Raw genomic sequence first — 12432 nt, forward strand, 5'->3', positions numbered from 1 at the left:
AAATACTACTCCCTCCGTCCCTTTTTAAATGTCCTACTTTGTAACTCCAACTTATTAAAAAAACATCATCATTATACCTTTTACATCAACTTTTTCCTCCACTTTTCCTACTTACCCATCATCATTACACTTTTTACTCACTAACTTTTCAAAATGGAATTTACTTTTAGGGACAAAATAGATAATGTACCAACTTTTACTAATTAACTTTACCAAATGGACACTTATTAAGGGACAGCCTAAAATGGAATACTGGACTATAATAAAGGGACGGAGGGAGTACTACAATATCAATATACTCGAGTAACTTTCTTGTTTTGCTGCTAGAAAAGCTGCCTAACTACTCTTTTTGTCAAACTTGGATTGTCACATTACAATAGGGAAGGAGATCCTCTCTAGTTCCCCCTTTGGGGAATTGAGGATGGTGATGTGCAGTGGTGTGCGTAGTACCGTGCTGAGCATTTTCGAGCCGTCGGATCATAAATCCGACGACTCGAATCTCATCTCGGCAATAAACGGCTCTCAATCGTTGGTTGTCGAGATGAGATCCGAGCCGTCAGATGCACGATCCGACGGCTCGAAGGTGCGCATCACGGATCTCACTGCACATCACAAACCCAAAGTCCCCCTTTGGGACTGGACTATTCTGACATCCGAGCCATTTACGGGTTCTTTTTTGTTTTACCTCAATGATCGAAATCGTTTCTTTTAGAACTTGACATAACCATCAAAATTCATGTTCGTGGGATATCGTTTGTTATGTTTTATGAACAAGTTTATGTTATAAAGAATGATTTCAGATTTAGTGTATCAAATTTTACTTTTCCCATGCTTTGCAACATAAACGTGTTTTAAAAACACGCCAGCAATTTTATGAAACATGATTTCTGTAACATGGGGAGACCGGAGAGAATCTCCTTCTCAAAATAATACTCAAGTGGAAATGCAAGTCGGATAGAGAAGGGATTTGAGGAAGAAACTTGACTACTCATGATATGGACATCTCTGCGGTAGTCTTTTAGTTGTTCCATGTAAACATTTTGTTAAGATAAAGTATGATAGTATATATTTTAGTTATTGAATTTGAGACCCCCTCTAGCAAAACTATACTCATTTAGTTGGGTTTCAGTTTTGATTTAAAACTAATATATTTCTATTTCATGTATGCTAGTATCTGTTTTAGGTTCTATTTATACAGGTTCACAAGAGAAATATCCCTGTCAATACTCGTCCCTCATGTGGATGGATATTTCGCTTGTTTCCGTCATGGGCTACCAAGAATGAAGCCAATTTTGGAGAATTGAAATAATTATATTGATGACCAATTTAAGCCTATTCTTTTTCCTTTCTTTTTTTTCAAACGGAATAGATTAAATCAAGTTAGGAAAACGAGTTCAAGTTGCAAGTCAACATCCAAAAGAAAAACAGCAAGGCAAAACAGGGCCTTTACTAGGTTCTAATATGCCCCACTCCAAGGGCATATTCGCGAGAATCTTATATGTAACCTTATAAAAGACATTGCCAAGGCTAAAATAGGCCCAAATTGATCAACAGACTTTAGCATGGAGTATTAATTTTGGAGCATCAGAGATAAAAAGTTCTATTGACCTCCTCAAGGCTCGAAAAAATGATTCAAGAAACAAAGAATGCTTAAGTGAGAGGCTCCACTTGAAACTTTAACTTCATTTGCATTGAAAGACTGATGAAGAAGCTCAACTTGGTCAGGAAGCTCTACTCGATGACTAGAAATCCTTAAAATGTTCGCACAGAAATTTCTAATGTACTATTCTTTATCAAGAAGAACCAACCCAGAATTGTCCTCACAATGACGAAGATGATGCCTAGTTCTCCTAATTTTGGTGTTTCTATCTGCTAGACCAAGACATTAAATTTTGTCTCTTTGAGCCCGATAGGTTTCTACAAGAGCCAACACAGGATCCAACTCAGCTTGCACTGACTTTCGCTGCTCCTCAATTGGCTTTTGATCATAAGTTTATTTGTAGATTAATCTCTTTCTCAACTCTATTCATCTTTTTCTGCAATTGAAGAGCAGTGAGGAAGTTCAGACATCTGCAGCAACCTGATTTTATGATTTTTGCGTCCGCAACATAAGTCTAGCCACTGATCAAGTTCTCTCGAAGGTAAAAACTTTGACTAATTTTGCAGCTCTCTCAAGAACACATTCAAAAACCAACATATATTTTGCATTAAACAACATATGCGTAACTGAAACACATCCATTGAGTCACGTCTTACAGGAATAGTACACAACATAAGGCGCACTGCAACTTCTCCAAGTATCTAAGGATAGCCAAAAGATCAAACCCAGATTCATTGCTGGCAGTGATTACAGGAGAATGTCAATGTCTGTAATAGAAATGCAGCACAAAAAAATTAAAAGATAAAAAGAAAGGAAACAAACACTGATCCACCACAGATTAAAAAAAGAAAAAGAGCGAGGCAAATCGATTTAGGCAGATAAACAAACATAAAGCCCAAGCTTATTTGCTATTATGAGGACGCATTGGTATGCCTTCTGTCAATTGTAGTACTGAAGTAGTTTTCACTAGGCTGCTAGCACTATATTCTGGACACAAGCCAAAATGTTGCTTTAGCTAGTTAAAAACAAACAAAAAATAGAAAAACACATCAACCAGATTAGAGAATAAAAGTGGTCTTTGCAACCCATCTGGCATTTCTATATATGTGAATCATAAAAGAAAACTGAGAACAGGCAAATAGCAGCTCTTGGCACCATTTCAAACATGGGTAATTTGGCACCAAAGGTTGACACAAATCTAAGGTACAAATGGTAAACCTCAATATTCTAAATCAGTTTGTTTACCGTTCTCGCGCATGGCATTATGATGGTCTCCTTTTCCACCCCAAAACATCATATATTGTTTTCCTGCCCACATAATGAAAGATATTAAGAAATCCATCCAAAAATGACCCAAAAATTTCTAAGCAGTGCCAGAAGAAAACAAGAGGAATTGAGAGAACGTAAATAATGAGAAACAGAGAAGGCAAAAGGCAACATAATAATTAGCTATATATATTCCAAGCAAACATCATTTCTAGCAAAAATGATAAAACAGCATTGTCCTTGCTCTCATTTGCTTGTTTTTATAATTGCAGAACTATTCCTTGGATGAGGAATAGTGCAGATTAAGAACCTCTCGGCAAGCTAACTCTGACCGGGGCAAAAAAATATTGATCGTACCAAGTGCTACATAATACTTTTAGCCCATGAATTATCATGAACCCCTTCACAAAACCGTGGAAACCTACATACATATACATAGGAGAGCATTCAATAGACACAACCTTTAACACAAATTTTGACACAAAAATTTAAAAAACCGTGTGTTAGACCCATTTTAAGTCCCACGCAAATGATCGGAGACGTATATTTTTTTACGCCTTCCCATAAAAAATCAAACTTATTTGGCTATTGTTAAGGGCTTGACTGGTATTTGTCCCTAAATTTGACAAGATAAAAACTGAATGAATCGATCAAACCCTTACCGATATCCAAATGAGCTGATTTTTTACGGGAACCCTTAAAGACATGTTCTAAACAAATTGAACGGCTCCGAACATAAGCGTGGGGCTCCAATTATTTTTGTGTCAAAATTTGTGTTAAAGATTGTGTCCATAGAACGGGTCCTATATAAAACTGTTTAGACAGGGTCATAAAATGTCTGTAACGCAGATTTTCAAAAACAAGAGCAACCCAATCAACAACAACCAAGAGATCAGAAGTCTTACCAATTAAGCCCTGCTAGACAATCCCAAATCCTGGGCGGAACTCTCTGATATACAGTTTGCATGGACAATGGGACCTTGAGTGGCAATCTCCCTTGAACTTCCAACCTCTCCCAAAGGGATGGTCATGTAAACAGCACCTTTGAACATCCACTCGTCTGATTCGTGACTGTAGTAATCTTCAAATAGCTCACCACACAAAACACAGACACATTGAGTTTCATCTGCAACAACCATCTCCAAGTTCATCTCAACTCCCTCACCAGGCAATTCCAAAACACTGGTGGGTTGCAGTCCGGAAGCCAGTCCTACTTTTCCAGTGACCCAATCCGCAGAATCTGCATACCAACCTCTCCTTGAAGCCTTATTTGAACAGTTCACATCTGGTTTTTTCAAATCATGCCACTCCAAATGTCTCTGAAGCTGTTCTTGATGTTTAAGTCCAATGCCACAAGTGCTGCATCGATGGGGAAGGTCATCAACGAGTTCAGTGATAACAGATTGATGTGACTGCCGAATTACATCTGGCTTAAACTCAAACCCAATGAGAGGTTTGATATCTACAGGGGCGGATTGAGATAAGGCCACAGAACTCGTAGCCGCAAGTTTGGAAAGCTCCTCCATTTTGGATGAAACTGTGATAGTAGAGGTAACTGGGACTGAACTAGTTGAGACAATGCTTGCACTATGGTTGTGGAGTTGAGTAGGCATTTGCTCTGACACAGATGATGATGGCTTCATCTTTGATGAAGATATCAATCCCTTTGCAACCAATGAATTAATAAGACTTGACACTGGATTAGAAACATCATTTTCCATTGAAGCTTGTGCTAATGCACTATTACCCATAACTGAAGAAGGGGGAGGACCAGATGGTAGTGGTGGCTGTTTGAGCTTTCTCTGAGAGGAAGTCATGGAAGTTGAAGTGTTGTCATGGGAAGGTAGAGTTAGTAAAGATCCTGATGCTACCGTGGGGCCCGAGAATGTAAATTGAGTTGATGGAGGGTTACTTGGCAGAGGCGGCTTTACAAATGGGTGAGATGATACTGCCCCAGAATCCTGGAAACCCAGTTTAGGAAGACTATCAGAAACAGAATTGGTAGTGAGTATTCCACTTTTCACAATCGAAGCCAACAAATTACAAGTGCTTTCTGCTGCAGGAAAATTTGCATTATCCAAGGAAGAATTCCCAGAAGTTGAGGGATTTCCAGAAATTACAGTCTGAGGCGATTGCAATTTATGGGGTTGGCCAGAAGGTTCAGACAGAATGGGGTCTGGCGATAGTAGTTGTGAAAAAGGAGTATTCTGTCTTGGTTGAATAGCAGGCACAATAGGAGATGACGTCTGTAAATTATGGGGTTGCAATATTTGTGGTTTTCCCATCGGAACTTTCTGGGGATGCGCAAGAAAAGGTTCCTTAGAGAACTGATTATGTGGCCCCATGTTTAAGGGTCCTGAAAGTTGAGATTTTATCAAGTCTGGACGAGGAAGGAGTTGAGCTGGCAGTTGGTCTTGGTCCGCCAAATTGTGCAATACTTGATGGGATCGGTGTGGCAGAGAAGGTGAGAGAGGATACTGGTACATAGGTGACTGTCCAGGTGACTCAGCTCCTACAGAGTATGGTTGGCCTGATCCAGTGGAACCTGACACCGGATTCTTCAAAAACCGAAAACTTGAGGAACCAATATTGGATGACCCCACCTGTGGCTGGAATGAGCCTGAATTGCTGATCCTATCTGTTGAATATGGCTCCTGTGTCCACGATGATGACATGCGATGACCTAAAGCTGCTTGATGTTTCTGATTTGTGGACGGTGAATCAGTTGAAGCTTCTGTATCAGTCCTTGAACCAAAGTCAGTTGAATTTCGTAGCTTACGAAAGGAGTTTTCATTGCCCTGCACATGGGAAAGTAAATCAGCCAAGACTAGTCTATCAAGGTAGTGATGAACAGTTGAATACCAAACTCTACAACCGTCAAAGAGAAGTGAATGGAACCAGAGAAGTGAAAATATAATATCACAAGTTCGAGATCAACAAACTAAACGATTGGCACGTCCCATGTTTCCATATGCTCTGAAATGATCTCAATGAAGTTAAAACTGAACCAGGGCATAAACATTTTTTAAAATTTGATCAAATAATGTGGTTACACAAATAGATGGTGACCAATTTAAACGTCTAAGATATGGTTAGTCGCATTACATTAGATAAACCCATCAAAATAATGAGACAATCTCGTCATGCCACCAATAAATAAATCTGAATGCAACAACTAAAAGACACTGGTCAAGAGCTAGTTGTACAACTAGACTACATTCGCATGCTAGGACCATGGTGTAGAAGCATAACACCAACAAGGGATTTTACTATCCTCCATCACACACTCATTACCTACGGACCATGCAAGCGATCCACAAACATGTAATTCATGTCAAGAAACTTAACCAAAAATTCATGTGAATGGCATATTTCACATGGTGATCAAGTACCAGGATAAAGAAGGTATGCATGATTTTATTGGAAAAAAAAAAAAAAACTAGAGTGAACTAATCCACAATTTACCAAATAACAGACCAAGCTTCAAATCAATCCCAACCACCATTTTGAATCTGGAAAACTAAATAGACTGCACTGTTTTTTTTTTTATAAGTGAAATAGACTGCACTGTCCAAGTTACCCATGGGATGAAACTTCATGTAAACCCATATCTGCATACTCACATGCTAGATCCAAGACTCACATTTACCCTTACCTATGGCACTTGACCTTTTTTTCTAAAAACCATTAATCAGAAACTAGATCAGGCATTACAGAGAATACTGAAACCAAAACTTGACCCTTTTCAATTGTCACACCAGTTAGTTTTCCAAACAGGAAATGTCAAATGTGTTGCCAAATAACTAACTAGAATCACTTATCACCATTTAAGATTCCAATTTCCCTTCTCAAGAGCTTACCAATCTTTCAGAATCATCAGGGATCCAGTAATCTTTCCTTGAGCTACTGATTGCAGCATGATCACCGGATCTAGAGTTCATGCCATCCCACATAAACTCCTCTTCATCAGAGTTCTTCCAGCTCCTGCTCACGCCACTGCTACTGCTTTTACCTGAAATGCTCTGTGCAGGCAGTAGACGCACGTCAGTGTTCGTCGATCTGGGGTTTAAGTAACTTGGAAACCCTTGCTTGATATCAAAACCATTCTTTAGGGTGGCCATTGTTTCTGCCATACCACTGCCACCTCCATTCCAAGGTTTGTCAAACGCTCGATCCACATCCCTCTCACTAGCTCTTCCAATTCCCAAGCCTGTCTGCCTTGAAAGATCAGAACCATGTTCATAATCTCTGAATGATACAGAATCTCTCTGAGGACGCTGAACATTCTGCAAAATTCACCTTAGTAAGCAACCATCAGAACGAATATTAGCATTTACATAAAATTCAGCAATCAATTTCCATACTTGCATCTTAAGAGGGGGATCTGCCCGTGGCCTCCCGGAAACAATACCAGTTGCCCTGTCCACTCTCTCTGTATCCTCTTGTAAGTTCACCATGGTTCCAGTACTGTCATTCGCGGCACCTTTTACCTTCAACAGGGGAAAACTATTTCAATGCAAGAAAGTAAATTCTTGATAATTCCACCCAAATTTGTAATTGCTATGGGATCCATCCATCACTTTATATGCCAGTGTGTGCTTCTTCCACACGTAGCTGTTGGACCAAGAAAGCACTAACCCGTTACTCAGTTTACAACTTGAAAACCTGGAAATTACTTAACCAGTTGTATATTAGGCCCATGAATAACTTACTTCTCGAATTAGGGCAAAAGCCATTCATGATCAAGATGACCTGAATTCACTTGTATTCAGCAGTAGCTCTTTTTAATTTGTAAGTATATTACCAGTAGCTTTACTCCAAATTCTATCAATTACTGAATCCATTAGTAAACCCACAACTATGAAACACAATTCAGGACACTACACTGAACAAACATGAAGACATCGGTCCATTGGATGTATATACTAAATGACTTGGAAGGCCAGTTTCATTAACAAACATGACTTTGCTCACATTAAAATACTACACAAAAAGTTAGCTATGGAGTCCAGAGGCAAATATAACATTTCCATTGAGTTGCAACTTGAGCACGTTAGGAGTTTGGGTACACTACGCTGCCCAAAACCAATCCCAAAGTAATACATTCCAAAACAAATTACTTCACAGTCTCTGGTCTGAATCAATTCGATTGAGGATATGGGTTGGTAAAAAAGTGACAAATAAATACTGATCCGTTTTTCCCTATACCTAATGTTTGGCCATCACGGGAAGCTTGAATTTCAGTGCTATCTATCAAATTATTCTGTTGAAGTGGGGTAGTGAAAGAGCACTTAATGTTGAAGTATGAACTCCAAATCCATTGTGCCTGATTTGTATGGTTATACTCAAACGGGACTAGCTAAAAATTACCACAACCCATGAAGATAAATTTCTCACATAACATATACTACAAACATATACAGTAACTTCAGAATACACTCAATGCTTTAAAAAAAATTGACCGTATAGGCTTGGCACATCTATATAATCAAAACAGAAAGATGTAACCAATAGAAGCCGATATTGTAGAAAAGATGTGCCAAACACTGTTCTTGACTTCTTTCTCTGTTGTCAGACCAAAAAGAGTACAAAATTGAGATACAGACGGCACATCAACATACACACAACGTAAAGATGTAAGAACAGAACTAAAGAAGAATGCTCGATAGCACATACTTTGTTGGACTGTTGAAGACGTTGTTGTCTAGCCTCCAAATACTTGGGATTCACATGAATACTGTTTGGTGGACGTGGAGATTGTGAATCTGGCCTGGATGCTGTAGATCCTGAAGGTAAACCATTGACAGCAGGGGGGAAACTGAGTTCTTTTTCAATCAGCTGAAGTGACTGGGGAGGGAATACTCCTTTCCATGTTCCAAAAAGATGCCGCATTCCGGGATGTATAGAAGAGTCTACCTGTCTGTATGCCTTGCAGAACACCTAAATCATGCACCAAAACAAGGCAACTATTAACAAAGTAAATAATGGGGCGCTATTACAGTGCAACTGAATGACACTAATGGAAAGGGAAAAGCTTCATCGTCGAGACTCCAGCAGAAAACAACCCGGTGTGAAACTAAATAAACACATGAATAAGTATAGAAATGCCTCATTTATTTGAAATGATACAAAAGTTGTGAGAAATATCATTTAGAATAATTTCTGACCTCCGGTAATCTGGCAGCAAAGTATTTTATATAATCCCTCCCAATATTCTTCACAATACTGTCTAAAAGATAAAGCGAAGGAAGCTTCTGCTCACTTGGAACCTGTAGATAATTTCTAGGATCAGAATCATCAGATACAGAAAGCCATGACTTTACGTGCATGTTACAAGTACAATTGCCGATACCATCAGCGTTACTGTAACACACTATTCCTTTGAGTCTTATGATGATAAGGAAAATGCACAGACGCAGCAGTGAGAAAAAATAACACCGCAACTATAGCTTCATCCACAATATAATGAAGCCACACATTGCAGTCCTACGAAAATCCTCTTTACATGATCAACTCATAGCAGCCGCAAGTGAAACTATCCAATGGAGCTCAACACCAGCCACTGGTGAAACTGTCCGAGTTTAACTGAAAGGTAAGATAAGCTCTCCAAATCCTCTTTACATCAACAACAAACATAGTACAACACCAAGGAAAAGACGAATCATGCACTTGCCCAAGACATCTATGGGAAAAATAAATTTCCCCACAAGTTAGTAATCATAAATTGAAGAAAAATAGAAACCTATTAGCTTTCCAAACATCATAAACAAGAAATCACCATCTCAAAAAGAAGGGAATGCACTTTCTTTGTTTGAAAATAATTGCTTTATTCTCATTATGCTGTCAACCGAGTAGAATTACAAAACACTGAACATGTAATGCATCCATCTATATGATTTATAATTCTCACCCTGCAACATATTATATTGTAAATAATAATCCATATCCTTACAGGAAGGTAGCTTTCTCAGAAAGTACACTCGAAAAATGCTTGGGAAGATGTGTGATGAACATTAACATTAGGAACGATATTGTGGCTGCCAGTTGGCAGACCAAATTGAGAATAATGTGACACAGAGCTAATGCATTACAATTAAAATCAGACATCTTGTTTGTTTTAACCAACAGATTCCCTGTATGAAAGCAACCCATTCCCACCTCTGACATTCCAGTTAGATACGGATCTTGTGAGAGGTTCAAAGAAACCCAGAACCAGGAGGGAAGATTAACACAGAAATGAAATAAAGAAATGCTTGGGTCCCAAATAGTTAATATCCAGCATCCCCAAACATTGCTCAGGAAGTGATAAAGAATTATGTATTAACTTTGATACTGAGTTAGTGAAAAATCATAAATTGCTTGGTTGATAGACATCCCCATGTTTACAATAACAATAGACCAACCAACAGAGAGAGCATAAGCAACCATAAAGCATCCATTAGCGCCAATTCTATTTACACAAACTCCTGCATTTCACTAAACGCACAAGGCTCTGGACATAACACCAATTCATCTGTATCAGCAATAAACAAACCACCAAATATTGACGGAAAAAAAAAAAAAAAAAAGAGCTATCCATTTTCATTTAATGCTGATTTCCCTCACAATACAACCACCATATCACTAAAGTGAACAGGCCAACAGCTACACCGTGTAATAGTACTGGCGCAATGTCAGGGCTACAAAGGACTTCACGGTGTACAAGTTCTCAAGAAGCACCCAACCAACAGAAAGTACAATTAATTGCAAGGAATCCATTAACACCAACGATTCAGTACAGTACTTTTGTAAGTTGTAGCTTGTAAGGCACTGTTCACAACCCTTGAACATAAATATCTAACACCATACCCAGAAAACCTAAAATAAAGTAGAAAAGAGAAGATTTTTTTTCAACGTGACGCTGATTTCCCTTGCAATTCAACCAACAAGTTCCGGAAATGAGCGGACAATATTTGGCACGATAAAGAATCCACTAACACCACGTTTATTTACAATCAAATTTCAGCATTTCACTCTACGCACAAGGCACTGATCAAAAGCCTTCTTCGTCTTAACACCATACCAAATAAACCATAAGAGAAAACAAAAAGAGATATCTTTTGCATCTGAAGTTGATTTGCTCTAGAATTCAACCAACATTACCACCAAATTGAAGAGACTAATATCTACAAACCTACCAATAGAAACGACGGATGTGCTAATGCAAGAAAATAAAAAAGAAACATAGTACATTCGTCAACAACGGCATAGATAGTAGCTTGGAAATGGGCAAAAATAGATTGCAAATGGTTCACTCGTGTCATTGCCAATGCTCAGCATCCCTAAAATGCATTAAATTGGTGCAAAGCCACGTGGTAGACACCCATGTTGACAAGAGGCATAAAATCAAAAGACAGGACCAGAAATCGTAAACAATTCATTAGCTCCACTTTCTATATATACACACTTAAATAAACTCCTGCATTTCACCACAACTACTGATCATAACACTCATTCATCTATCCTAACGTGATACCCCGAAAAAGAAAAGGGTAAAAAAAAAACGGATGCTACAATTCAACCAACGTATGACTGAATTGAACAGACTGACAAATCACCTCAATGATATTAGCGCAGACAGCTGCCGCGATGGCCTTGGCGGCGTGCAAGTTTTCGCCCGCTATGATAGTCAAGTTAGTGATGATGGGTTTCGAATTGAATGTCAGCTCCGACAGAGCAGCCTTGTACTGACTCACTAGCTCCTGCTGCTGCTGATATGGGGGACCTCCTCGCACCGAATCGCTGCTCTCCGCATCTCTCTCTCTGTACCTTGCCAGCGTTACCGAGTCTTCGGCCAATCTGGGTTTCTTCAGACCTGGTTCTCTCGATCTGTCCAGCGTTCTACGACTGCTCTCCATCTCCATCGCCACAAAATTGACAATAATTGAAACCCTAATGTTACATGATTCTAATCGAAAGCAGAAAACATGAGCTACAAATTAATTCCATCGACTTCATTTGAGCGAATTAAAAACAAACCCTAGCCCTGATGGACATACAGAGAATCGAAAAGAAAGAGAAAAATTACAGAGTAATTGGACTACAAATTTTCACGAAAGATAAATTGGAATACAGGTTTTGCGATTTAGAGAGGAGTTGAGTCGAGTTGATCGAAGGTTCTAGAGAGGTTGCAGTGGATCGAAGAGAGAGAGACACGAAGCTGTTGTCGAGTCTTCGAATCGGGCGATAGGGTTTTCACTGATCAGCCCCTTTGTATAGATAGGCTCATCTGTTGTTTTGGTCCCCCGTAAAGTATTTGAAATTTTCATTTTAGTCCCGGGTGAATTGTTATGTCCAATGTTGTCCCTATTTCAAGATTATTGTCCAATGTTACACTTAGGTCATCTTTCATAGGGTTTTTTTTTTTTTTTCCTTTTTGAAAATGTCAATGCATTCCATAACAACTCAAGTCTTTACATATGATGGAATTTAACCCGGGCGAAATATAACACGAATGAAATAAAAACTTTTTTATCAATGCATTTAGATGTTATCCAGTGTGCTGCTTTATTTTGTACTTGTTATAC

General features: G+C 38.8%; 1 protein-coding gene across 4 annotated transcripts; it reads right to left on the reverse strand.

The window, feature by feature from the left end:
* Window positions 1-2182: 2182 nt before the first annotated feature.
* Window positions 2183-12097, reverse strand: LOC131324665 (polyadenylation and cleavage factor homolog 4). 4 transcript variants are annotated; one of them, XR_009199410.1, is made up of 8 exons: window positions 11464-12097; window positions 9034-9135; window positions 8543-8806; window positions 7231-7356; window positions 6727-7152; window positions 3772-5664; window positions 2846-2908; window positions 2183-2337 (listed from the first exon to the last, which is right to left on the reverse strand). XR_009199410.1 is itself a non-coding variant. In XM_058356732.1 (7 exons), the coding sequence occupies exons 1-6, from the start codon at window positions 11767-11769 to the stop codon at window positions 3775-3777; spliced, it is 3114 nt and encodes a 1037-aa protein (XP_058212715.1). In that variant the 5' UTR covers window positions 11770-12097; the 3' UTR covers window positions 2480-2908; window positions 3772-3774. The 4 variants fall into 4 exon arrangements, 1 of the variants encoding a protein (XP_058212715.1); XR_009199408.1 differs by having other exon boundaries at window positions 2183-2367; XR_009199409.1 differs by having other exon boundaries at window positions 2183-2587.
* Window positions 12098-12432: the final 335 nt, after the last annotated feature.

Source organism: Rhododendron vialii, chromosome 4a, assembly GCF_030253575.1.
Source record: "Rhododendron vialii isolate Sample 1 chromosome 4a, ASM3025357v1".
Lineage (NCBI taxonomy): Eukaryota > Viridiplantae > Streptophyta > Magnoliopsida > Ericales > Ericaceae > Rhododendron > Rhododendron vialii.